This window comes from Oncorhynchus gorbuscha, linkage group LG13 (genome assembly GCF_021184085.1).
Source record: "Oncorhynchus gorbuscha isolate QuinsamMale2020 ecotype Even-year linkage group LG13, OgorEven_v1.0, whole genome shotgun sequence".
In the NCBI taxonomy this organism is placed as follows: domain Eukaryota; kingdom Metazoa; phylum Chordata; class Actinopteri; order Salmoniformes; family Salmonidae; genus Oncorhynchus; species Oncorhynchus gorbuscha.
Window position 1 is genome coordinate 37,952,294 of NC_060185.1, and position 26,724 is coordinate 37,979,017.

Genomic DNA, 26,724 nt, shown 5'->3' on the forward strand with positions numbered 1-26,724 from the left:
ACGCCCTTATGCTACAGGTTAGTTTCACTACATGTCCTTATAAAACAGGTTAGTCTCACCTCATGTCCTTATGAAACAGGTTAGTCTCACCCCACGCCCTTATGCTACAGGTTAGTTTCACTACATGTCCTTATAAAACAGGTTAGTCTCACCCCATGTCCTTATGAAACAGGTTAGTCTCACCTCATGTCCTTATGAAACAGGTTAGTCTCACCCCATGTCCTTATGAAACAGGTTAGTCTCACCCCATGTCCTTATGAAACAGGTTAGTCTCACCTCATGTCCTTATGAAACAGGTTAGTCTCACCCCATGTCCTTATGAAACAGGTTAGTCTCACCCCATGTCCTTTTAATATGTGTTTAATTAAGTTACAGTAAACTAACTGTATTTTTCCCTGGTAGGATGTGAAGGCCATAGTGACCCACTCCATCCACAGTGCCATCCACTCAATAGGAGGGATCCAGGTGCTGTTCCCTCTCTTCTCCCAGCTGGACTACCATCAACCCAACGACCAGCACAACTACCAGAACCATGAGACCCAGCTGGAGACTACCGTCTGGTGAGTACATAAAGTTTCTGACATCTTCAAGTAAGTGTCTGAGTCTTCTACTATGTTGAGAATCAACATTCTAATTTACCCCTGCTGATCCTTGTCCTGAAGGTCCAGCGTTGTCCTTATCAGAGCGCTCCACTGAGCCCTGCTCCAATCAGAGCTCAGCCATAATCCTGAATTAGCTCAGTGACAGAGACCACACTGGGGAGAAACACACACACAGCAGCTCTGAGTCAGGCTCTGCTCTGCCTCTGGCCCTCTATCTGGTGTAGCCAGGGCTAAGCCTACTGGGTAGTGTAGTCCCAGCCCTGCCCTGGGTTAAGCCTACTGGGTAGTGTAGTCCCAGCCCTGCCCTGGGTTAAGCCTGATGGGTAGTGTTCCATCCCATACCAGCCCAGCCAAGCCAGCTAGTGAACTCTGAGTGACTACCTATTCTAGTGAGTCTACCACTAAACTAACTGATGACTTAACCTTAACGCAGGGATGCAAAGTTAGGACCCAAACATATGATATGTGATGTGTGATTAACTCTACAATTAACTCTGTAAAGTTAAGATTTCCAGATTGTCCTACTAAATTGTGAACGTAAATTAAATCAAACAGTTACTCTATAAATGAGGAATGCATTTACTCAAATCAACTAACAGATGTATTAGTCACGAATGAATTAACACTCAATTACAGTATACATGAAATACATTATACAGAATAAAAAATGGTAAATGTGTTTCAGAAATGACACTTATATGGGTCTTCTAGAATGACCTCTAAGAGAAAAAGTCCAATGTGTGTCTGTAAACACATTGAGCTTGTAAACAAGGCCTCGATGAACCAAAAGAGACTCCGATCTTTTATCCTTGGTAAAACATAAAATCACCTGAATGAACATTTCTTTGCACTTTTCTGGGGGAAAACAAAAGGAAGGACATCACAACCGGATTCTAATCTAATTATCAAACTCTGAAATGTTAGTGTAACGACAGGGCACCAGGAAGCTGCCCAGTAACCGAAAGGTATACATGGGAATGTCCTGCCCAGGGATGAAGGTGCAAGCAAGGATGTACCTCCCTCTTTGAAATGGTAAAACATGGTTATTTCTCTAGATTGAATTAACTACAGAACAAAATACAAACCCTCCAAACCATAAAGTGCTGTGGTGTTGATGGTATCCTGAAGGAGATTATAAGATATACAGACCACAAATTCCAATTGGCTATACTTAAACTCTTTAACATCATCCTCAGCTCTGGCATCTTCCCCAATATTTGGAACCAAGGACTGATCACCCCAATCCATTAAAGTAGATACAATTTTGACCCCAATAACTACTGGGGGATATGAGTCAACAGCAACCTTGAGAAAATCCTCTGCATTATCATTAACAGCAGACTCGTACATTTCCTCAGTGAAAACAATGTACTGAGCAAATGTCAAATGAGCTTTTTACCAAATTACCATATGACAGACCACGTAGGTGACCAAGAACCCAGTAGTCACTCTGACAGAGTTGTTCTGTGGAGATGGGAGAACTTTCCAGAAGGACAACCATCTCTGCATCACTCTACCAATCAGGCCTTTCTGGTAGAGTGGCCAGACGGAAGCCACTCCTCAATAAAAGGCACATGACAGCCCACTTGGAGTTTGCCAAAAGGCGCCTAAAGCACTCTCAGACAATGAGAAACAAGATTCTCTGGTCTGATGAAACCAAGATTGAACTCTTTGGCCTGAATGCCAAGCGTCACGTCTGGAGGAAACCAGACAACACTCATCACCTGGCTAATACCATCCCTACGGTGACGCATGGTAGTGGCAGCATCATGCTGTGGGGATGTTTTTCAGCAGCAGGGACTGGGAAACTAGTCAGGATCGAGGGAAGATGAACGCAGCAAAGTACAGAGAGATCCTTGATGAAAACCTGCCCCAGAGCCCTCAGGAGCTCAGACTGGGGCGAAGGTTCACCTTCCATCCGGACACCAACCCTAAGCACACAGCCAAGATAATGCAGGAGTGGCTTCGGGACATATCTCTGAATGTCTTTGAGTGTCCCAGCCAGATCCCCGACTTGAACCCGATTGAACATCTCTGGAGAGACCTGAAAATATCTGTGCAGCAACGTTCCCCATCCAACCTGATAGAGCTTGAGAGGATCTGCAGAGAAGAATGGGAGAAACTCCCCAAATACAGGTGCGCCAAGTGTCATACATTGTAGTGTACATTTTGCAAAAATTTAAATGAACCTGTTTTTGCTTTGTCATTATTCGGGTAGTGTGTGTAGATTGATGAGGGAAAAAGTGATTTCATCCATTTTAGAACAAGGCTGGAACATAACAAAATGTGGAAAAAGTGATTCTACAACCACCTAAAAGGAAGCAATTCCCAAACCTTCCATAACAAAGCCATCACATACAGACAAATTAACCTAGAGAAGAGTCCCCTTCAGCAAGCTGGTCCTGGGGCTCTGTTCACAAACATAAACAGACCCCACAGAGCCCCAGGACAGAAACACAATTAGACCCAACCAAAACATGACAAAAATATAATTGCTTGATACTTCGGAAAGAATTGACCAATAAAACAGAGCAACATGGAATGCTATTTGGCCCTAAACAGTGAGTACATAGTGCCAGAATACCTGATCACTGTGACTGATCAAAAAAATTAAGGAAAGCTTTGACTATGTACAGACTCAGTGAGCATAGCCTGCCATAGGCAGACCAGGCTCTCAAGAGTGATACCTAGTGTGTTTTCCAAATGAATGTATTCAACTGAAATGTGTTTTCCACATTTAACCAGAGAGGTGCCTTAATTGACATCCCTGTCTTCGGCGCCCAGGGAACAGTGGGTTAACTGCCTTGCTTAGGGGCAAAACAACATATGTTTACCTTGTCAGCTCAGGGATTCAATCCAGCAACATTCCAGTTACTGGCCCAACACTCTAACCACTAGGCTACCGCCCCAAGAGAAGACAGTATGTGCACACTACCCACAAAATGAGGTGGAAGCTGAGCTTCACTTCCTAACCTCCTGCCAAATGGAATGACCATATTAGAGACACATACAGTATTTCCATCAGATTACATAGACCCACAAATAGTTTGAAAACATGTCTGATTTTGATAAATTCACGTCTGTTGGGTGAAATACCACAGTGTGCCATAACAGCAACACGATTTGTGAACTGTTGCCACAAGAAAAGGGCAACCAATGAAGAACAAGCACCAATGTAAATACAACCCATATTTATGTTTTTGCACATTGTTACAACACTGTATATAGACATAATATGACATTTGAAATGTCTCTATTCCTTTGAAACTTTTGTGAGTGTTTACTGTTCATTTTGTATTGTTTATTTCACTTTTGTTTATTATCCATTTCACTTGCTTTGGCAATGTAAACATATGTTTCCCATGTCGATTGACAACACGGTGTGCTGTCGCCAGCCAGTTGCATACGTAGTCTGTGTCCAGAGTTTAAGAAGGTCATCATCTCTCCCCACTACACTTGCTCTTGTCCTGCAGAGCTGTGTGCTCATCACTGTGTCCTTGTGATGTGTCTGGGCCTGGAGAGAGTCCCTCTGGAGGACCCGAGGAAAGCGGATTAGCGAGTGTCAGAGAGAGCCTCTGTCATACTGCCAAGACACAGTCACTCTGCCAGGACAGGCTTTAACTGAGGGACTCACTATGAAGACAGTAACTGACCCCAATGCAGCAGTAAACAGCCCCTCCACTTCTTCTCAGAGGACACCATGTCTTTGGGATTAGAGACTGATAAAAGGACTAGGATGGGCTGGGGCTACAATATGAGTTTTGGAGCAGGGGCTAAGAGATTAGGCTGGGACTAGGAGATTAGGCTGGGGCTAGGAGATTAGGCTGGGCTAGGAGATGAGGCTGGAGCTAGGAGAGAAGGCTGGAGCTAGGAGAAAAGGCTGGAGCTAGGAGATGAGGCTGGAACTAGGGGAGAAGGCTGGAACTAGGAGATGAGGCAGGGGCTAGGAGATGAGGCTGGGGCTAGGAGATGAGGCTGGGGCTAGGAGAGACGGCTGGGCTAGGAGAGACGGCTGGGCTAGGAGATGAGGCTGGGCTGGGAGATTAGGCTGGGCTAGGAAAGAAGGCTGGGGCTAGGAGATTAGGCTGGGGCTAGGAGATTAGGCTGGGCTAGGAGATTAGGCTGGGCTAAGAGAGAAGGCTGGGGCTAGGAGATTAGGCTGGGCTAGGAGATTAGGCTGGGCCTAGGAGATTAGGCTGGGCTAGGAGATTAGGCTGGGCCTAGGAGATTAGGCTGGGGCTAAGAGATTAGGCTGGGCTAGGAGATGAGGCTGGGGCTAGGAGAGAAGACTGGGGCTAGGAGATGAGGCTGGGGCTGGGGCTAGGAGAGAAGGCTGAGGCTAGTAGATGAGGCTGGGGGTGAAGCTAGGAGAGAAGGCTGGGGCTAGGAGAGAAGGCTGGAACTAGGAGATGAGGCTGGGGCTAGGAGAGAAGGCTGGAACTAGGAGATGAGGCTGGGGCTAGGAGAGAAGGCTGGGGCTAGGAGATGAGGCTGGAACTAGGAGATGAGGCTGGGGCTAGGAGAGAAGGCTGGGGCTAGGATATGAGGCTGGAACTAGGGGAGAAGGCTGGAACTAGGAGATGAGGCAGGGGCTATGAGAGAAGGCTGGGGCTAGGAGATGAGGCTGGAACTAGGGGAGAAGGCTGGAACTAGGAGATGAGGCTGGAACTAGGAGAGAAGGCTGGAACTAGGAGATGAGGCAGGGGCTAGGAGAGAAGGCTGGGGCTAGGAGATGAGGCTAGGCGCTGGGACTAGGGGATGAGTCTGGGGCTAGGACATGAGGCAGGGAGGTGGGGCAAGGAGAGAAGGCTGGGGCCAGATGAGTCTGGGCCTAGGAGATGAGTCTGGGCCTAGGAGATGAGTCTGGGGCTAGGGGATGAGGCTGGGAGCTGGGGGTTAGGATATACAGTCTCTAGCTGATTGCTGACTTCCTCAGAAGATGACCTTGAATTAGCCTATCCTCTGTCTGTCTCTCTCCAATTCTGCTGCTGCCTTGTATAATTTTCCCTCTTGACTACCTGACTGGTAGGATAATCAGAGGAACAAGGTTCGCCTAGAGATGGTAAAGGAGAATCTACACTGAGACACAGACAGCCCCAGGACCACCATACTGTATGATATAATGATGGTATTGCACAGTAGAGGAGCAATTTATCTACATTTTGACACATTTGGCTTTTTATTTGCGTACTCCTGCACACCTCCTGATGTGTGTCCATATCCTTATAAACCTGTGTGTGTGTTGCAGTGCCACCCTCCTGGTGTTCCTGGTTGACCTGTTGAAGAGCTCAGTGGCGATGCAGGAACAGATGCTGGGAGGGAAAGGATTCCTTGTAATCGGGTTTCTGCTGGAGAAGGTAGAAACTCTAACCTAAACCATAAAGCACACTGGAGATAAGACAAGACTCTTTGTCATCTTCCATAGTTTTGAATGTATGTCCTGCTTTGCTTTGATGTTGTGTCTATATGGGTTTTTAATGATCCAATCAATCAAAATCAATCAATTAAATCAATACATCATACCTTGTACCTCAAATGGCACGCTATTCCCCATATAGTGCACTACAGTAGACCAAATCTACAGGGTTTGGTTTGGCCTAATTATCACGATCGTCGTTTAAATAAGTGGACCAAGGCACAGCGTGAGTAGAGTTCCACATATTTATTACAGTGAAACTTCAAAACAACAAAGAACTAACGAACGTGCAGTACATAGCGCACATAGGCCCTAAACAAAACAATATCCCACAACGCAGGTGGGAAAAGGGACACACTAAGTATGATCCCCAATTAGAGTCAACGATATTCAGCTGCCTCCAATTGGGAACCATACTCACACACCAACATAGAACTATAATAACTACAAAACCCCCCTAGTCCCGCTCTGACCTATTACACCATAGAGAACCCCGAGGGCTCTCTATGGTCAGGGCATGACACTAATAGAGCTCTGGTCAAAAGGTAGTGCACTATATAGGGAGTAGAGTGCAATTTAAGTTTACCCGTTCTTACTTTGTATGGTGTGCGAGGCAAAACAGCTGATGACAGTTATTTATAGATTGATATCTTTCAACCAATGTCCCTTAATATTCTGTAGTTCAAAAGCCTCTTTACTCCTCACTCTCAGTCCAAGGATATCAGAAAAGGACCAGAATTAGATCCATGGTTCTGAAACAGACAGGGACACAACAGGGCATCAGCCAGTCAGACGGACTGTGTAATGCTGTTTGAAACATGGAGCCCAGTAGGCATCGGACTGATAAGATCAAACCACAGATCAAAGAACAGAGCAGAGAGGCACAGAGGTGAGGAAGAGATTTGGAAGAAGAATCCACTTTGTGTTTTGAAGGGAATGTCGTCTCACTGCTTCCCCAGCCAGCCGCTGTCAGGCTGTATCCAAAATGGCATCCTATTCCCAACATAGGGCTCTGGTCAAAAGAAGTGCACTATGGAGCCTTCTTGGATGCAGACAGACTGTCCTATAGCATCCTGACATCTATCCATCAGAGTCCAGCAGAGCCCAGATCTCAGGGCCAGGAACAGGTGGCTGTAACAGGGGCCCGACGGGGGAAACACCCTCTCTCTGTCTCTCTCTCTTTCTCTCCTCTCCCTCCCGCTGCCAACTCTCACACACTCACACCATCCTACCATCTGGTTTAGATCTGTTTATATCACAGGTAGAATATTAGGAGAGACTACCTGTACCTGGTCAGGAGACATTTTGACAGACAACAATAATAACAGAAAGACTCCTGGATGCTCAGTCAAATGCTCTCAAACTTGGCTTGTTTGGTGAAATGTCTATACATCCCAGTTGATTACTTCAAAACTCCTCGATGGCACTGCCCATGCTAAAATAGGCAAGTGAACCCTTTATTCAACTCTATGGTTGGCTTATTATTATTGATTGATTGATTGGTTGACTAGGTTGATTGATTGATTGAATATCCAGTGGTCTGACCTTTCCCTGTGCCCTCAGTCCTCCAGGGTCCACATCACTCGTGCGGTCCTGGAGCAGTTCCTGTCCTTCGCTAAGTACCTGGATGGGTTAACCCATGGAGCGCCACTCCTCAAACAGCTCTGTGACCACATCCTGTTCAACGCAGCCATCTGGATACACACCCCCGCCAAGGTAAGCCCTGCCCGACACCCCCGCCATGGTAAGCTCCATCCCCACACCCCCACCCAATCTGGTTCCACTGGGTCCAGGTAGATCCATGGTAACCCACCTGAGTTCTGACTCACTGAAGACTGTATAGAGCGTTACTCACTTCTACCATGATCCATTATGTAACACAACAGGGTCCTGATATCAGTGGATATTTTCTCCTAGGTACTGAAGGCTGCACCACTGACTCAGGTTTACTGCCTGCTGTCACAATCAGCTCCTCAACCCTGATAAGTATGGAAAGTCAAAGAGTGAAAACACATAATTACCCGTGAAGAAGTGGATGAGACGGATCAGAGGAGCTGGGTTGTGTGGAGAATCCGTTCTCCTCACTGACACCGCTGCTGGTGGCTCTTATGAATAAACACACAACAGCTGAGGGGAAACATGTCTCAGGAGTTGTGGTTGAGAGAGTCTCTGGAGGCCGCCCTCAGACCCCCACACACACTCCTCTCACATTGAGCAGAGAGAGAGCGAGAGAGATTGTTGTTACTGTTCCCGTGGACGACATTGATTATTATTATTTTAATTGTGTTAATATTGTAAATCTCCAAAGTAAACTTTGGCAATATGTTGAATGTTACGTCATGCCGATGAGAGGGAGAGAGAACTGGGTTGGAGCACTTTTAGATATCTCCTCTCTGTTAGACAGAGTAAAAGCTGTAGAGGGACTGTGTAGGATTATAGTCCAGTCTATTGCTAATTACAGAGGCTGTATTAATGAGCCTGAACAGAACACAGTGTAGAGACAGAGAGAGAGGAGAGGGGGGTGATGAGAGGAGGCTATTATAGTGGGTTCTAATGAGTGTGATGTATGGTGAGCCACAGCAGCCTGTCTCGCTCTCTGTTCTACACCTGCATGGAGGGTGATGGGCTCAGCTCAGCTTGAACCTCTGTCAGTCCGTTCACAGCCTTAATGTAATACTTTGAGCAGCCTGGAGTGGGTTATAAATGATTATACCTGATAGCAACATTCATGTCGAATCACTGGGTATAGGTTCATGGTTTGTTTGTTTGTGTGTGTGTGTGCACGCATTCATGCGTGTGTGTACTCTTCCCTCAGGTCCAGCTCTCTCTGTACACATACCTGTCTGCAGAGTTTATCGGCACAGCAACCATCTACAACACCATCCGTCGTATTGGGACTGTGCTGCAGCTGATGCACAGTCTGAAGTACTACTACTGGACCTGTAACCCTGAGGCCAGCAGTGGCATTACACCTAAAGGACTGGGTAAACACTCACACACCACTCACACACCACTCACACACCACTCACACACCACAGGTCCAGAGATGACAGGCATCTCCTCTCTGTGTAGTAACAGGCTGCCATGAGGCGGCTGTCTGCTGTGTTGGAAGTCAATATCCCCCTGAACTGTCATGTCTTCTTCCTCTCTCAGCTTTTTCCTCTCTGAAACTATTTAGAAGGCTCCGAGGGCCAGGTTCTGATACAGACCTACAGTATGTGGTTGGAAGCAGTACTGTATGTATCCTACAGGTCAGGTTAGAACAGTGCTGATGAACCTGGTCTTTGTCTCAAATGGCATCCTATAGGGCGCCAGGCAAAAGAAGTGCACTGTGTAAGGAATAGGGTGCCATTTGGACGTAACCACAGGAGAGAAGTGCAGTTTATTCCACAGAGGAAGTAGATGTGTTTTAACTGTGTAATGAATAGTTGATGCAACAGCTTTGCCTCTATTGACAGAGTTCACATGGTTAATGATTGCTCATGAAGCCCAGAAAACAGCAAGCAGCATGAACATTAATCAGCAGTAGGCTGGAGAATGTTGCCAGAGCTACAGACTAGTCCTATATGAACTATTGAGGAGAGCTACAGTACAGATCTATGTGAAGTAGGATACTGAGTGTGTTTGTCTGTTGAAGGGAGAGTTTTATATATAGACAGCTCTGGAACGTTCTGCTACGGTTCTGTTCTGATCTGGGGAAGGGTTTGGACATTCTGGGCAGTTTTTACTGATGTTGATGAATAATAGATATTGTGTTATAGATTGCTTGTTTTGGTTGTTCTTACTAATGTCATGGCCTGTTTTGCTTTAGTATGTGTTGCAAAAATAGTGAGACAAACAGTACTAGTGTATAAGATATTTGTTGAAGTTCGTAGCCATGTTCTGTTTGTTGAAGTTCGTAGCCATGTTCTGTTTGTTGATGTTCGTAGCGATGTTCTGTTTGTTGAAGTTCGTAGCCATGTTCTATAATAATAATAATATATGCCATTTAGCAGACGCTTTTATCCAAAGCGACTTACAGTCATGTGTGCATACATTCTACGTATGGGTGGTCCCGGGAATCGAACCCACTACCCTGGCGTTACAAGCGTCATGCTCTACCAACTGAGCTACAGAAGGACCATGTTCTGTTTGTTGAAGTTAGTAGCAATGTTCTGTTTGTTGAAGTTCGTAGCCATGTTCTGTTTGTTGAAGTTCGTAGCCATGTTCTGTTTGTTGAAGTTCGTAGCCATGTTCTGTTTGTTAAGGTTCGTAGCCATGTTCTGTTTGTTGAAGCTCGTAGCCATGTTCTGTTTGTTGAAGCTTGTAGCCATGTTCTGTTTGTTAAGGTTCGTAGCTATGTTCTGTTTGTTGAAGTTAGTAGCCATGTTCTGTTTGTTGAGGTTCGTAGAACCTGGAGGTTATGTTATGATCCTTCTATTTCCATTAGATCTGATTTTCCTTTGTCTCAGAGCATTCTGGTGTTGCCTGTAGATAGGGAGAGGGAATGGGAGAGAGATAAAGGGAAAGGGAGATAGGGAGAGAGCTAGTAGATAATCAAGTGTTCAATTATAAGAACAAAGAGATGGTGGTTGAAACGGAGCTGCTGCTGCAGGTACACTCTGGCTACATCCCAAATGGCACCCTATTTCCTATATAGTCCACTACTTTTGACCAGGGCCCTTAGGAAAAAGGTGGTGGACTAGGGATGGAATGGAATGTAGGTAATAAGGTGCCATTTGGGACGCAGGCACACTTTGTCTCTGGGAATGTTGCTGCTGGTTTCTCTGGGAGCCTGTAAATAGAGAGCCTTCAAATTAAACCAATGCATCAACCTCTCACACACAGCCACTGCAGTGCAGGCTCAATTTCTCTCAATCCCTAACATGCGCTTGCACACACACACAATCTCTCTCGCCCTTGCACTCTCTCTCTCATTCTCGCTCTCGTGCTCTGTCTCTCTCTGAATTATTCTGTTAGACACACAGTCTGTTGGTCCTGCTCCTCTTATGTAGTCACATCCTCTGAAGTCACATTTCTCATTTCAGGTCACACTCCCAGTGTCTGGAACTGATCCATTTGGATAAGAGCCGTAACAATATTTTCTACATTCCAAGTGGCACCCTATTCCCTACGTAGTGCACTACTTTGACCAGAGCCCTATAGGGCACTATAAGGATTAGGGTGCCATTTTGGACACAGACAATATTGTCTCATCTTGCACATGGCTGAGAACCTGTGTATCCTCCCAGTGAAAACATAGAGTATTGATCAACCCTGTGAAATATTATCCAAAGCTATTACTGCCTGCTTTATCTGAACCAAGCCAAGGGTGAAAGAAAAATTAGTTCAATTTCCTAAGTCTTTATAATAGGATGTGTGTAGGAAGCACACTGTCATGATTGCTATGGATTAATTACCAGTCGAGTCACACTGACTCACTGTAGCGAGGAGGAGAAAAAGGATTTCTGCATTAATAACACAAACATAAATCATTTATCAATAAAGTGAACCTTATACTCCTCCTGCCCAATACGCCCAGGGCAGGTTGACTGAACCAACCAATGAGAGCCTGAGGATCAACAGTCCATGAATGTAATTGGTTGTGATTAAGTTGGATGCAGCATGTGGATGCAGCTGTGTTGTTAAGGATGCTGTTATCTATGACTTGTTCTGTCCCTGTACTGTGTTCTCAGATGGCTCTCTATTAATCAGTCTGACAAGGAGCTGAGGGAGCCTGTGTTGAAGGGCTTCCATTGACTTCCGAGGGGAAACAGGACAGTCAGATGTTGTGTTACATTGTGTCTGACAGCAGAGGACTATCCTCACTCTGGGAGATACATTCTCATATGTCTTGTGTAAATGAAAGCTTGGTGTTATTGATCTCTCTGTGGCAGAAACCTGTCCACGTACACTATATGTAGAACAGTATGTTGACAACCTTTCAAATGAGTGGATTCGGCTATTTCAGCCACAACCGTTGCTGACAGATGTATAAAATGCAGCACACAGCCTTGCAATCTCCATAGACAAACATTGACAGTAGAATGGCCTTACTGAAGAGCTCGGTGACTTTCAATATGGCACCGTCATAGGATGCCACCTTTCCAACAAGTCAGTTTGTCAAATTTCTGCCCTGCTAGAGCGGCCGTGGTCAACTGTAAGTGCTGTTATTGTGAAGTAGCATGTGTAGGAGTAACAACGGCTCAGCCGTAAAGTGGTAGGCCACACAATCTCACAGAACGGGACCGCCGAGTCCTGACCGCATAGTGCTGGGCAGCAGCTGTAATCAATAACCAACCGTCTATAATGTGTCATATCTCATATCTGGTCAGTCATCTGGGTTTGGCAGTGTTATGCATACAGCACCCTGTTGGCTTGTACTGCGCTCTGTAAATTTCTGATAGCGATGGATCGTCTCTGAGATGTGAAGTCAACATCAGACTTGTGTGTATGTGTGTGTGCACGTTACTGATCCCAGTAATTCGGTCTGTGTTTGTCCTCAGATGGTCCAAGGCCCACCCAGCAGGAGATCATCTCTCTCAGGGCTTTCATGTTGCTGTTCCTCAAACAACTCATCCTCAAGGTACTGCACACACACACACACACACACACACACACACACACACACACACACACACACACACACACACACACACACACACACACACACACACACACACACACACACACACACACACACACACACACACACACACACACACACACACACACACACACACACACACACACACGCACCTCCGCACCAAAACAGTTTATCTCCACCAGAAAGGCATCATGGGTAATTGCTCTGGAACCATTATGGTCCAATCAGCATGCAAGTTCAGGTCCGCCCGTGTCGTGTTCAAATCAATTGCTTAGCTTCAACAACATGGCAGCAGGCTCCATTTCTGCCACAACTACCACCCCCAGCAGCCTAGGCCTGCAGCCTGGGGCCACTACGGAAATAAGCTGAATTTAAACAACGGAGGGAAAATAAACTGGCTACTAATAAAAAATATCTACAATCCTGAACAGCATCAGCTACATGCGTACACACGCACGCACGCACACACACACACGCACGCACGCACGCACACACACACACACACACACACACACACAGCTCAAACAGCAATTAACTTCCAATCTGTTCCTGCAGAGAGTCTGGTTCCTCCTCAGATGTGTTGTAAACAACAACAGGAGACTGGGGAACGAACACTGAACGTGCTGCAATATTATAGTAATTTCACAAACCAGCATTTGTCAACTGGTTCCAAAATTAGAATCATTATCCATCAACAGCATAGCTCATGCCTACATTTATCTCCTGGATACTGGCATACAAACACTCTGGCGTTAGCTTCAGTATATAGCAGACCTGTCAGTGTTTACTAAGCAATCTAAGGCAGTTTCCCATCTGTTTCTGTTAATAGTAGGAACACATTGTTTCTTTGGTCAGTGTGAAAACGTGTGTGTCATTTCTTAGGACCGAGGTGTGAAGGAAGATGAGCTGCAGAGTATCCTGAACTACCTGCTAACCATGCATGAGGTGAGTTTCAAGCCCCCATGGTTCTGTGCTGTTAAAAAATATATATATTTTTACCGTTATTTAACTTGGCAAGGCAGTTAAGAACAAATTCTTCATTATAATGACGTCTTATCCTGGCCAAACCCTGAATACGCTGGGCCAATTGTGCAGCTCCTTCAGAATCACGGCCGGATGGGATTTAGCCTGGTTTCGAACCAGGGTCTGCAGTGACAGCTCTTGCACTGAGATGCAGTGTCTTAGACCACTGCACCACTCAGGAGCTGTAGTTGTGTAGTGTTGTGAGGTCTGTCCATTGATGATAGTCTGTCCATCTACTGTATGGAGCTATAATCTCTCCATCTCTCTCCCTTCCTCTATCCCTCTCCATTTCCCACCCCCCTCTCTCTCCTTTCTCTATCCCTCTCTCTTTCTTTCTTTTTCTAATTTCTCTCTCTCTCTCTCTCTCTCTCTCTCTCTCTCTCTCTCTCTCTCTCTCTCTCTCTCTTCTCTCTCTCTCTCTCTCTCTCTCTCTCTCTCTCTCTCTCTCTCTCTCTCTCTCTCTCTCTCTCTCTCTCTCTCTCTCTCTCTCTCTCTCTCTCTCTCTCTCTCTCTCTCTCTCTCTCTCTCTCTCTCTCTCTCTCTCTCTCTCTCTCTCTCTCTCTCTAGGATGATAATATACATGATGTTCTTCAGCTGGTAGTGGCTCTGATGGCAGAACACCCAGCCTCCATGATTCCAGCTTTCGACCAGAGGAACGGCATACGGTACACACACAAAGCCCCCTTTCTGTTGACGCACAAAATGCATGTAATAACATCACATCTCTAACATTGGAGCCAGTGTTGTGAATCTACATGATACCTGTTGAATAATTCACATATTCTGTAAGAAGAAATCTACATAGAAATGATATGATATTAACATATTCATTTTTATTTCATACACTGATGATCAAACATACTGTATGCCCTGTGTATTCTATGAAATATACATGTATATCAGCCACTGACTCCTGCTGAGTTCTCAGCATCTTCACTGCAGGAAATGGAATGGCTCAGTTTTGATCAGGAAAATAATTTAGTTGTCACTCCGACACACAGACTCTCAACACAGACAGGGAGGTCTTTCCCTGCACAAGCGACTAGTTCAACCTGGTTTCATTGTCTGTGTCCCACCACTCCATTCCCTTTATAGTGCACTATGACCAGAGCACATAGGGGACACAATCATTAACATGACCACATGTGACTCATATGACTCCTGTCCTGTTCCAGGGTGATGTACAAGCTGCTGGCCTCGAAGACTGAGAGCATCAGAGTCCAGTCCCTCAAAGTCCTAGGATACTTTCTCAAACACCTGGGACACAAGTGAGTTATTACCCCCCCCCCCCTCCCTCCATGAAAGACTGCCCCCAAGAGAGGTCTGGATCTATCAAAGACATTCTCTTCTCCTCTTCTCTTCTTCTGTTCACCCCCCTTCTCTTCTTCTGTTCACCCCTCTTCTCTTCTTCTGTTCACCCCCTTCTCTTCTGTTCACCCCTCTTCTCTTCTTCTTTTCTCCCCTCTTCTCTTCTTCTGTTCACCCCTCTTCTCTTCTTCTGTTCATCCCTCTTCTCTTCTCTTCTCTTCTTCTGTTCTCCCTTCTTCTCTTCTTCTGTTCACCCCTCTTCTCTTCTTCTGTTCACCCCTCTTCTCTTCTTCTGTTCATCCCTCTTCTCTTCTCTTCTCCTGTTCTCCCTTCTTCTCTTCTTCTGTTCACCCTCTTCTCTTCTTCTGTTCATCCCTCTTCTCTTCTCTTCTCCTGTTCTCCCTTCTTCTCTTCTTCTGTTCACCCTCTTCTCTTCTTCTGTTCTCCCTTCTTCTCTTCTTCTGTTCACCCCTCTTCTCTTCTTCTGTTCATCCCTCTTCTCTTCTCTTCTTCTGTTCTCCCTTCTTCTCTTCTTCTGTTCACACCTCTTCTCTTCTTCTGTTCACCCCTCTTCTCTTCTTCTGTTCACACCTCTTCTCTTCTGTTCTCCCCTCTTCTCTTCTTCTGTTCACACCTCTTCTCTTCTTCTGTTCACACCTCTTCTCTTCTTCTGTTCACACCTCTTCTCTTCTTCTGTTCACACCTCTTCTCTTCTTCTGTTCACACCTCTTCTCTTCTTCTGTTCACCCCTCTTCTCTTCTTCTGTTCACCCCTCTTCTGTTCACACCTCTTCTCTTCTTCTGTTCACCCCTCTTCTCTTCTTCTGTTCACCCCTCTTCTCTTCTTCTGTTCACCCCTCTTCTCTTCTTCTGTTCACACCTCTTCTCTTCTTCTGTTCTCACCTCTTCTCTTCTTCTGTTCACATCTATTCTCTTCTTCTGTTCACCCCCTTCTCTTCTGTTCATCCATCTTCTCTTCTTCTGTTCACCCCTCTTCTCTTCTTCTGTTCACACCTCTTCTCTTCTTCTGTTCACCCCTCTTCTCTTCTTCTGTTCACCCCTCTTCTCTTCTTCTGTTCACCCCTCTTCTCTTCTTCTGTTCACACCTCTTCTCTTCTTCTGTTCTCACCTCTTCTCTTCTTCTGTTCACATCTATTCTCTTCTTCTGTTCACCCCCTTCTCTTCTGTTCATCCATCTTCTCTTCTTCTGTTCACCCCTCTTCTCTTCTTCTGTTCACACCTCGTCTCTTCTTCTGTTCACCCCTCTTCTCTTCTTCTGTTCACCCCTCTTCTCTTCTTCTGTTCACACCTCTTCTCTTCTTCTGTTCACACCTCTTCTCTTCTTCTGTTCACACCTCTTCTCTTCTTCTGTTCACCCCTCTTCTCTTCTTCTGTTCTCCCTTCTTCTCTTCTGTTCACCCCTCTTCTGTTCACCCCTCTTCTCTTCTGTTCACCCCTCTTCTCTTCTTCTGTTCACCCCTCTTCTCTTCTTCTGTTCACCCCTCTTCTTCTGTTCACCCCTCTTCTCTTCTGTTCACCCCTCTTCTCTTCTTCTGTTCACCCCTCTTCTCTTCTGTTCACCCCTCTTCTCTTCTTCTTTTCTCACCTCTTCTCTTCTTCTGTTCACCCCCCTTCTCGTCTGTTCATCCCTCTTCTCTTCTTCTGTTCACCCCTCTTCTCTTCTTCTGTTCACACCTCTTCTCTTCTTCTGTTCACACCTCTTCTCTTCTTCTGTTCACCCCTCTTCTCTTCTTCTGTTCACACCTCTTCTCTTCTTCTGTTCACACCTCTTCTCTTCTTCTGTTCACCCCTCTTCTCTTCTTCTGTTCTCCCTTCTTCTCTTCTGTTCACCCCTCTTCTGTTCACCCCTCTTCTCTTCTTCTTTTCTCACCTCTTCTCTTCTTCTGTTCACCCCTCTTCTCTTCTGTTCACCCCTCTTCTCTTCTTCTTTTCTCACCTCTTCTCTTCTTCTGTTCACCCCCCTTCTCGTCTGTTCATCCCTCTTCTCTTCTTCTGTTCACCCCTCTTCTCTTCTTCTTTTCTCACCTCTTCTCTTCTTCTGTTCACCCCCCTTCTCGTCTGTTCATCCCTCTTCTCTTCTTCTGTTCACCCCTCTTCTCTTCTTCTGTTCACACCTCTTCTGTTCTTCTGTTCACCCCTCTTCTCTTCTTCTGTTCACACCTCTTCTCTTCTTCTGTTCACACCTCTTCTCTTCTTCTGTTCACCCCTCTTCTCTTCTTCTGTTCTCCCTTCTTCTCTTCTGTTCACCCCTCTTCTGTTCACCCCTCTTCTCTTCTTCTGTTCACACCTCTTCTCTTCTTCTGTTCTCCCTTCTCTTCTTCTGTTCACCCCTCTTCTCTTCTTCTGTTCACACCTCTTCTCTTCTGTTCACACCTCTTCTCTTCTTCTGTTCACCCCTCTTCTCTTCTTCTGTTCTCCCTTCTTCTCTTCTGTTCACCCCTCTTCTGTTCACCATTCATCTCTTCTTCTTTTCTCACCTCTTCTCTTCTTCTGTTCACACCTCTTCTCTTCTTCTGTTCACACCTCTTCTCTTCTTCTGTTCACCCCTCTTCTCTTCTTCTGTTCTCCCTTCTTCTCTTCTGTTCACCCCTTTTCTGTTCACCCCTCTTCTCTTCTTCTTTTCTCACCTCTTCTCTTCTTCTGTTCACCCCTCTTCTCTTCTGTTCACCCCTCTTCTCTTCTTCTTTTCTCACCTCTTCTCTTCTTCTGTTCACCCCCCTTCTCGTCTGTTCATCCCTCTTCTCTTCTTCTGTTCACCCCTCTTCTCTTCTTCTGTTCACACCTCTTCTCTTCTTCTGTTCACACCTCTTCTCTTCTTCTGTTCACCCCTCTTCTCTTCTTCTGTTCTCCCTTCTTCTCTTCTGTTCACCCCTCTTCTGTTCACCCCTCTTCTCTTCTTCTTTTCTCACCTCTTCTCTTCTTCTGTTCACCCCCCTTCTCTTCTGTTCTCTTCTCTTCTGTTCACCCCTCTTCACTTCTTCTGTTCACCCCTCTTCTCTTCTTCTGTTCACCCCTCTTCTCTTCTTCTGTTCACCCCTCTTCTCTTCTTCTGTTCACCCCCTTCTCTTCTGTTCACCCCTCTTCTTCTTCTGTTCACCCCTCTTCTCTTCTTCTGTTCACCCTCTTCTCTTCTTCTGTTCACCCCTGTTCACCCCTCTTCTCTTCTTCTGTTCACCCCTCTTCTCTTCTTCTGTTCACCCCTCTTCTCTTCTTCTGTTCACACCTCTTCTCTTCTTCTGTTCACCCCTCTACTCTTCTTCTGTTCACACCTCTTCTCTTCTTCTGTTCACACCTCTTCTCTTCTTCTGTTCACACCTCTTCTCTTCTTCTGTTCACCCCTCTTCTCTTCTTCTGTTCTCCTTCTTCTCTTCTGTTCACCCCTCTTCTCTTCTTCTGTTCACCCCTCTTCTCTTCTTCTGTTCACCCCTCTTCTCTTCTTCTGTTCACCCCCTTTCACCCCTCTTCTCTTCTTCTGTTCACCCCTCTTCTCTTCTTCTGTTCTCCTTTCTTCTCTTCTGTTCACCCCTCTTCTCTTCTTCTGTTCACCCCTCTTCTCTTCTTCTGTTCTCCTTCTTCTCTTCTGTTCACCCCTCTTCTGTTCACCCTCTTCTCTTCTTCTGTTCACCCCTCTCTTCTTCTTCTTTTCTCCTTCTTCTCTTCTGTTCACCCCTCTTCTCTTCTTCTGTTCTCCCTTCTTCTCTTCTGTTCACCCCTCTTCTGTTCACCCCTCTTCTCTTCTTCTGTTCACACCTCTTCTCTTCTTCTGTTCACCCCTCTTCTGTTCACCCCTCTTCTCTTCTTTTGTTCACACCTCTTCTCTTCTTCTGTTCACCCCTCTTCTGTTCACCCCTCTTCTCTTCTTCTGTTCTCCCTTCTTCTCTTCTGTTCACCCCTCTTCTCTTCTTCTGTTCACCCCTCTTCTCTTCTTCTGTTCACCCCTCTTCTCTTCTTCTGTTCACACCTCTTCTCTTCTTCTGTTCACCCCTTCTCTTCTTCTGTTCTCCCCTCTTCTGTTCACCCCTCTTCTGTTCACCCCTCTTCTCTTCTGTTCACCCCTCTTCTCTTCTTCTGTTCTCCCTTCTTCTCTTCTGTTCACCCCTCTTCTCTTCTTCTGTTCACCCCTCTTCTCTTCTTCTGTTCACCCCTCTTCTCTTCTTCTGTTCACACCTCTTCTCTTCTTCTGTTCACCCCTCTTCTCTTCTTCTGTTCTCCCTTCTTCTCTTCTGTTCACCCCTCTTCTGTTCACCCCTCTTCTCTTCTGTTCACCCCTCTTCTCTTCTTCTGTTCACACCTCTTCTCTTCTTCTGTTCACCCCTCTTCTCTTCTTCTGTTCTCCCTTCTTCTCTTCTGTTCACCCCTCTTCTGTTCACCCCTCTTCTCTTCTTCTGTTCACCCCTCTTCTCTTCTTCTGTTCACACCTCTTCTCTTCTTCTGTTCACCCCTCTTCTGTTCACCCCTCTTCTCTTCTTCTGTTCTCCCTTCTTCTCTTCTGTTCACCCCTCTTCTCTTCTTTTGTTCACCCCTCTTCTCTTCTTCTGTTCACCCCTCTTCTCTTCTTCTGTTCACCCCTCTTCTCTTCTTCTGTTCACCCCTCTTCTCTTCTTCTGTTCTCCCTTCTTCTCTTCTGTTCACCCCTTTTCTGTTCACCCCTCTTCTCTTCTGTTCACCCCTCTTCTCTTCTTCTGTTCACACCTCTTCTCTTCTTCTGTTCACACCTCTTCTCTTCTTCTGTTCACACCTCTTCTCTTCTTCTGTTCACCCCTCTTCTCTTCTTCTGTTCTCCCTTCTTCTCTTCTGTTCACCCCTCTTCTGTTCACCCCTCTTCTCTTCTTCTGTTCACCCCTCTTCTCTTCTTCTGTTCACACCTCTTCACTTCTTCTGTTCACACCTCTTCTCTTCTTCTGTTCACACCTCTTCTCTTCTTCTGTTCACCCCTCTTCTCTTCTTCTGTTCTCCCTTCTTCTCTTCTGTTCACCCCTCTTCTCTTCTTCTGTTCACACCTCTTCTCTTCTTCTGTTCACCCCTCTTCTCTTCTTCTGTTCTCCCTTCTTCTCTTCTGTTCACCCCTCTTCTGTTCACACCTCTTCTCTTCTTCTGTTCTCCCTTCTTCTCTTCTGTTCATCCCTCTTCTCTTCTTCTGTTCACCCCTCTTCTCTTCTTCTGTTCACCCCTCTTCTCTTCTTCTGTTCACCCCTCTTCTTCTTCTGTTCACCCCTCTTCTCTTCTTCTGTTCTTCTTCTCTTCTGTTCACCCCTCTTCTGTTCTCTTCTCTTCTGTTCACCCCTCTTCTCGTCTTCTGTTCACACCTCTTCTCTTCTTCTGTTCACCCCTCTTCTCTTCTTCTGTTCTCCTTCTTCTCTTCTGTTCACCCTTCTGTTCTCTTCTTCTGTTCACCCTCTTCTCTTCTTCTGTTCACACCTCTTCTCTTCTTCTGTTCTCTTCTCTTCTTCTGTTCTCCTTCTTCTCTTCTGTTCACCCCTCTTCTCTTCTTCTGTTCTCCCTTCTTCTTCTGTCTTCTGTTCACTCTTCTTCTGTTCTCTTCTGTTCACCCCTCTTCTCTTCTTCTTTTCTCCCTTCTTCTCTTCTGTTCACCCCTCTTCTCTTCTTCTGTTCTCCCTTCTTCTCTTCTGTTCACCCCTCTTCTGTTCACCCCTCTTCTCTTCTTCTGTTCACCCCTCTTCTGTTCACCCCTCTTCTCTTCTTCTGTTCACACCTCTTCTCTTCTTCTGTTCACCCCTCTTCTGTTCACCCCTCTTCTCTTCTTCTGTTCACACCTCTTCTCTTCTTCTGTTCTCCCCTCTTCTGTTCACCCCTCTTCTCTTCTTCTGTTCACCCCTCTTCTCTTCTTCTGTTCACCCCCCTTCTCTTCTGTTCACCCCTCTTCTCTTCTTCTGTTCACCCCTCTTCTCTTCTTCTGTTCTCCCTTCTTCTCTTCTGTTCACCCCTCTTCTCTTCTTCTGTTCACCCCTCTTCTCTTCTTCTGTTCTCCCTTCTTCTCTTCTGTTCACCCCTCTTCTGTTCACCCCTCTTCTCTTCTTCTGTTCACCCCTCTTCTCTTCTTCTTTTCTCCCTTCTTCTCTTCTGTTCACCCCTCTTCTCTTCTTCTGTTCTCCCTTCTTCTCTTCTGTTCACCCCTCTTCTGTTCACCCCTCTTCTCTTCTTCTGTTCACACCTCTTCTCTTCTTCTGTTCACCCCTCTTCTGTTCACCCCTCTTCTCTTCTTTTGTTCACACCTCTTCTCTTCTTCTGTTCACCCCCTTCTGTTCACCCCTCTTCTCTTCTTCTGTTCTCCCTCTTCTCTTCTGTTCACCCCTCTTCTCTTCTCTTCTGTTCACCCCTCTTCTCTTCTTCTGTTCTCTTCTCTTCTTCTGTTCACCCCTCTTCTCTTCTTCTGTTCACCCTCTTCTGTTCACCCCTCTTCTGTTCACCCCTCTTCTCTTCTGTTCTCTTCTCTTCTTCTGTTCTCCCTTCTTCTCTTCTGTTCACCCCTCTTCTGTTCTTCTCTTCTTCTGTTCACCCCTCTTCTCTTCTTCTGTTCACACCTCTTCTCTTCTTCTGTTCACCCCTCTTCTCTTCTTCTGTTCTCCCTTCTTCTCTTCTGTTCACCCCTCTTCTGTTCACCCCTCTTCTCTTCTGTTCACCCCTTTCTCTTCTTCTGTTCACACCTCTTCTCTTCTTCTGTTCACCCCTCTTCTCTTCTTCTGTTCTCCTTCTTCTCTTCTGTTCACCCCTTCTTTCACCCCTCTTCTCTTCTTCTGTTCACCCCTCTTCTCTTCTTCTGTTCACACCTCTTCTCTTCTTCTGTTCACCCCTCTTCTGTTCACCCCTCTTCTCTTCTTCTGTTCTCCCTTCTTCTCTTCTGTTCACCCCTCTTCTCTTCTTTTGTTCACCCCTCTTCTCTTCTTCTGTTCACCCCTTTCTGTTCACCCCTCTTCTCTTCTTCTGTTCACCCCTCTTCTCTTCTTCTGTTCACCCTTCTTCTCTTCTTCTTCTGTTCACCCCTCTTCTCTTCTGTTCACCCCTCTTCTCTTCTTCTGTTCACACCTCTTCTCTTCTTCTGTTCACACCTCTTCTCTTCTTCTGTTCACACCTCTTCTCTTCTTCTGTTCACCCCTCTTCTCTTCTTCTGTTCTCCTTCTTCTCTTCTGTTCACCCCTCTTCTGTTCACCCCTCTTCTCTTCTTCTGTTCACCCCTCTCTTTCTTCTGTTCACACCTCTTCACTTCTTCTGTTCACACCTCTTCTCTTCTTCTGTTCACCCTCTTCTCTTCTTCTGTTCACCCCTCTTCTTTCTTCTGTTCTCCCTTCTTCTCTTCTGTTCACCCCTCTTCTCTTCTTCTGTTCACACCTCTTCTCTTCTTCTGTTCACCCCTCTTCTCTTCTTCTGTTCTCCCTTCTTCTCTTCTGTTCACCCCTCTTCTGTTCACACCTCTTCTCTTCTTCTGTTCTCCTTCTTCTCTTCTGTTCATCCCTCTTCTCTTCTTCTGTTCACCCCTCTTCTCTTCTTCTGTTCACCCCTCTCTTCTCTTCTTCTGTTCACCCCTCTTCTTCTTCTGTTCACCCCTCTTCTCTTCTTCTGTTCTCCTTCTTCTTCTGTTCACCCCTCTTCTGTTCCCCCTCTTCTCTTCTGTTCTTCTGTTCACACCTCTTCTCTTCTTCTGTTCACCCCTCTTCTTTCTCCTTCTTCTCTTCTGTTCACCCCTCTTCTTCTGTTCACCCCTCTTCTCTTCTTCTGTTCACACCTCTTCTCTTCTTCTGTTCACCCCTCTTCTCTTCTTCTGTTCTCCCTTCTTCTGTTCTGTTCACCCTCTTCTCTTCTTCTGTTCTCCCTTCTTCTCTTCTGTTCACCCCTCTTCTGTTCACCCCTCTTCTCTTCTTCTGTTCACCCCTCTTCTGTTCACCCCTCTTCTCTTCTTCTTTTCTCCCTTCTTCTCTTCTGTTCACCCCTCTTCCACCTTCTTCTCTTCTTCTCTTCTTCTTCTGTTCTCTTCTGTTCACCCCTCTTCTCTTCTTCTGTTCACCCCTCTTCTGTTCACCCCTCTTCTCTTCTTCTGTTCACACCTCTTCTCTTCTTCTGTTCACCCCTCTTCTGTTCACCCTCTTCTCTTCTTCTGTTCACTTCTCTTCTTCTGTTCACCCCTCTTCTGTTCTTTCTGTTCACCCTTCTTCTCTTCTGTTCACCCCTCTTCTCTTCTTCTGTTCACCCCTCTTCTCTTCTTCTGTTCTCCCTTCTTCTCTTCTGTTCACCCCTCTTCTGTTCACCCCTCTTCTCTTCTTCTGTTCACCCCTCTTCTCTTCTTCTTTTCTCCCTTCTTCTCTTCTGTTCTTTCTGTTCTCCCTTCTTCTCTTCTGTTCACCCCTCTTCTGTTCACCCCTCTTCTCTTCTTCTGTTCACACCTCTTCTCTTCTTCTGTTCACCCCTCTTCTGTTCACCCCTCTTCTCTTCTTCTGTTCACACCTCTTCTCTTCTTCTGTTCACCCCTCTTCTGTTCACCCCTCTTCTCTTCTTCTGTTCTCCCTTCTTCTCTTCTGTTCACCCCTCTTCTCTTCTGTTCACCCCTCTTCTCTTCTTCTGTTCACCCCTTCTCTTCTCTTTCTTCTGTTCACCCCTCTTCTCTTCTCTTTCTCTTCTGTTCACCCCTCTTCTGTTCACCCCTTCTCTTCTGTTCTTTCTTCTTCTGTTCTCCCTTCTTCTCTTCTGTTCACCCCTCTTCTCTTCTTCTGTTCACCCCTCTTCTCTTCTTCTGTTCACCCCTCTTCTCTTCTTCTGTTCACACCTCTTCTCTTCTTCTGTTCACCCCTCTTCTGTTCTCCCTTCTTCTCTTCTGTTCACCCCTCTTCTGTTCACCCCTCTTCTCTTCTGTTCACCCCTCTTCTTTCTTCTGTTCACACCTCTTCTCTTCTTCTGTTCTTCTGTTCTCCTTCTTCTCTTCTGTTCACCCACCCCTCTTCTCTTCTTCTGTTCACCCCTCTTCTCTTCTTCTGTTCACACCTCTTCTCTTCTTCTGTTCACCCCTCTTCTGTTCACCCCTCTTCTCTTCTTCTGTTCTCCCTTCTTCTCTTCTGTTCACCCCTCTTCTCTTCTTTTGTTCACCCCTCTTCTCTTCTTCTGTTCACCCCTCTTCTCTTCTTCTGTTCACCCCTCTTCTCTTCTTCTGTTCACCCCTCTTCTCTTCTTCTGTTCTCCCTTCTTCTCTTCTGTTCACCCCTTTTCTGTTCACCCCTCTTCTCTTCTGTTCACCCCTCTTCTCTTCTTCTGTTCACACCTCTTCTCTTCTTCTGTTCACACCTCTTCTCTTCTTCTGTTCACACCTCTTCTCTTCTTCTGTTCACCCCTCTTCTCTTCTTCTGTTCTCCCTTCTTCTCTTCTGTTCACCCCTCTTCTGTTCACCCCTCTTCTCTTCTTCTGTTCACCCCTCTTCTCTTCTTCTGTTCACACCTCTTCACTTCTTCTGTTCACACCTCTTCTCTTCTTCTGTTCACACCTCTTCTCTTCTTCTGTTCACCCCTCTTCTCTTCTTCTGTTCTCCCTTCTTCTCTTCTGTTCACCCCTCTTCTCTTCTTCTGTTCACACCTCTTCTCTTCTTCTGTTCACCCCTCTTCTCTTCTTCTGTTCTCCCTTCTTCTCTTCTGTTCACCCCTCTTCTGTTCACACCTCTTCTCTTCTTCTGTTCTCCCTTCTTCTCTTCTGTTCATCCCTCTTCTCTTCTTCTGTTCACCCCTCTTCTCTTCTTCTGTTCACCCCTCTTCTCTTCTTCTGTTCACCCCTCTTCTCTTCTTCTGTTCACCCCTCTTCTCTTCTTCTGTTCTCCCTTCTTCTCTTCTGTTCACCCCTCTTCTGTTCACCCCTCTTCTCTTCTGTTCACCCCTCTTCTCGTCTTCTGTTCACACCTCTTCTCTTCTTCTGTTCACCCCTCTTCTCTTCTTCTGTTCTCCCTTCTTCTCTTCTGTTCACCCCTCTTCTGTTCACCCCTCTTCTCTTCTGTTCACCCCTCTTCTCTTCTTCTGTTCACACCTCTTCTCTTCTTCTGTTCACCCCTCTTCTCTTCTTCTGTTCTCCCTTCTTCTCTTCTGTTCACCCCTTCTGTTCACCCCTCTTCTTCTCTTCTGTTCACCCCTCTTCTCTCTTCTGTTCACACCTCTTCTCTTCTTCTGTTCACCCTCTTCTCTTCTTCTGTTCTCCTTCTTCTCTTCTGTTCACCCCTCTTCTGTTCACCCCTCTTCTCTTCTGTTCACCCCTCTTCTCTTCTTCTGTTCACACCTCTTCTCTTCTTCTGTTCACCCCTCTTCTCTTCTTCTGTTCTCCCTTCTTCTCTTCTGTTCATCCCTCTTCTCTTCTTCTGTTCTCCCTTCTTCTCTTCTGTTCACCCCTCTTCTGTTCACCCCTCTTCTCTTCTTCTGTTCACCCCTCTTCTGTTCACCCCTCTTCTCTTCTTCTTTTCTCCCTTCTTCTCTTCTGTTCACCCCTCTTCTCTTCTTCTGTTCTCCCTTCTTCTCTTCTGTTCACCCCTCTTCTGTTCACCCCTCTTCTGTTCACCCCTCTTCTCTTCTTCTGTTCACACCTCTTCTCTTCTTCTGTTCACCCCTCTTCTGTTCACCCCTCTTCTCTTCTTCTGTTCACACCTCTTCTCTTCTTCTGTTCACCCCTCTTCTGTTCACCCCTCTTCTCTTCTTCTGTTCACCCCTCTTCTCTTCTTCTGTTCTCCCTTCTTCTCTTCTGTTCACCCCTCTTCTCTTCTTCTGTTCACCCCTCTTCTCTTCTTCTGTTCACCCCTCTTCTCTTCTTCTGTTCACACCTCTTCTCTTCTTCTGTTCACCCCTCTTTTCTTCTTCTGTTCTCCCTTCTTCTCTTCTGTTCACCCCTCTTCTGTTCACCCCTCTTCTCTTCTTCTTTTCTCACCTATTCTCTTCTTCTGTTCACCCCCTTCTCTTCTGTTCACCCCTCTTCTCTTCTTCTGTTCACCCCCCTTCTCTTCTGTTCTCTTCTCTTCTGTTCACCCCTCTTCTCTTCTTCTGTTCACCCCTCTTCTCTTCTTCTGTTCACCCCTCTTCTCTTCTTCTGTTCACCCACCTTCTCTTCTGTTCACCCCTCTTCTCTTCTTCTGTTCTCCCTTCTTCTCTTCTGTTCTCCCTTCTTCTCTTCTGTTCACCCCTCTTCTCTTCTTCTGTTCACCCCTCTTCTCTTCTTCTGTTCTCCCTTCTTCTCTTCTGTTCACCCCTCTTCTGTTCACCCCTCTTCTCTTCTTCTTTTCTCCCTTCTTCTCTTCTGTTCACCCCTCTTCTCTTCTTCTGTTCTCCCTTCTTCTCTTCTGTTCACCCCTCTTCTCTTCTTCTGTTCACCCCTCTTCTCTTCTTCTGTTCTCCCTTCTTCTCTTCTGTTCACCCCTCTTCTGTTCACCCCTCTTCTCTTCTTCTGTTCACACCTCTTCTCTTCTTCTGTTCACACCTCTTCTCTTCTTCTGTTCACCCCTCTTCTCTTCTTCTGTTCTCCCTTCTTCTCTTCTGTTCACCCCTCTTCTATTCACACCTCTTCTCTTCTTCTGTTCACCCCTCTTCTGTTCACCCCTCTTCTCTTCTTCTTTTCTCACCTCTTCTCTTGTTCTGTTCACCCCTCTTCTCTTCTTCTGTTCACCCCTCTTCTCTTCTTCTGTTCACACCTCTCCTCTTCTTCTTTTCACACCTCTTCTCTTCTTCTGTTCACCCCTCTTCTCTTCTTCTGTTCATCCCTCTTCTCTTCTTCTGTTCACACCTCTTCTCTTGTTCTGTTCAC

At 46.1% G+C, this 26,724-nt stretch overlaps 1 protein-coding gene across 8 annotated transcripts in view; it reads left to right on the top strand.

Moving 5' to 3' along the window:
* Window positions 1-26,724, top strand: part of LOC123992838 (neurobeachin-like) — a 342,421-nt gene that overhangs the window by 78,522 nt on the left and 237,175 nt on the right. For all 8 annotated transcript variants that reach the window (XM_046294393.1, XM_046294395.1, XM_046294397.1 and 5 more), the window contains exons 10-17: window positions 403-560; window positions 5,851-5,959; window positions 7,582-7,734; window positions 8,834-9,002; window positions 12,504-12,583; window positions 13,487-13,549; window positions 14,195-14,292; window positions 14,803-14,895. In XM_046294393.1, coding sequence (XP_046150349.1) covers window positions 403-560; window positions 5,851-5,959; window positions 7,582-7,734; window positions 8,834-9,002; window positions 12,504-12,583; window positions 13,487-13,549; window positions 14,195-14,292; window positions 14,803-14,895 — 923 coding nt within the window. The remainder of the gene's footprint in view (window positions 1-402; window positions 561-5,850; window positions 5,960-7,581; window positions 7,735-8,833; window positions 9,003-12,503; window positions 12,584-13,486; window positions 13,550-14,194; window positions 14,293-14,802; window positions 14,896-26,724) is intronic.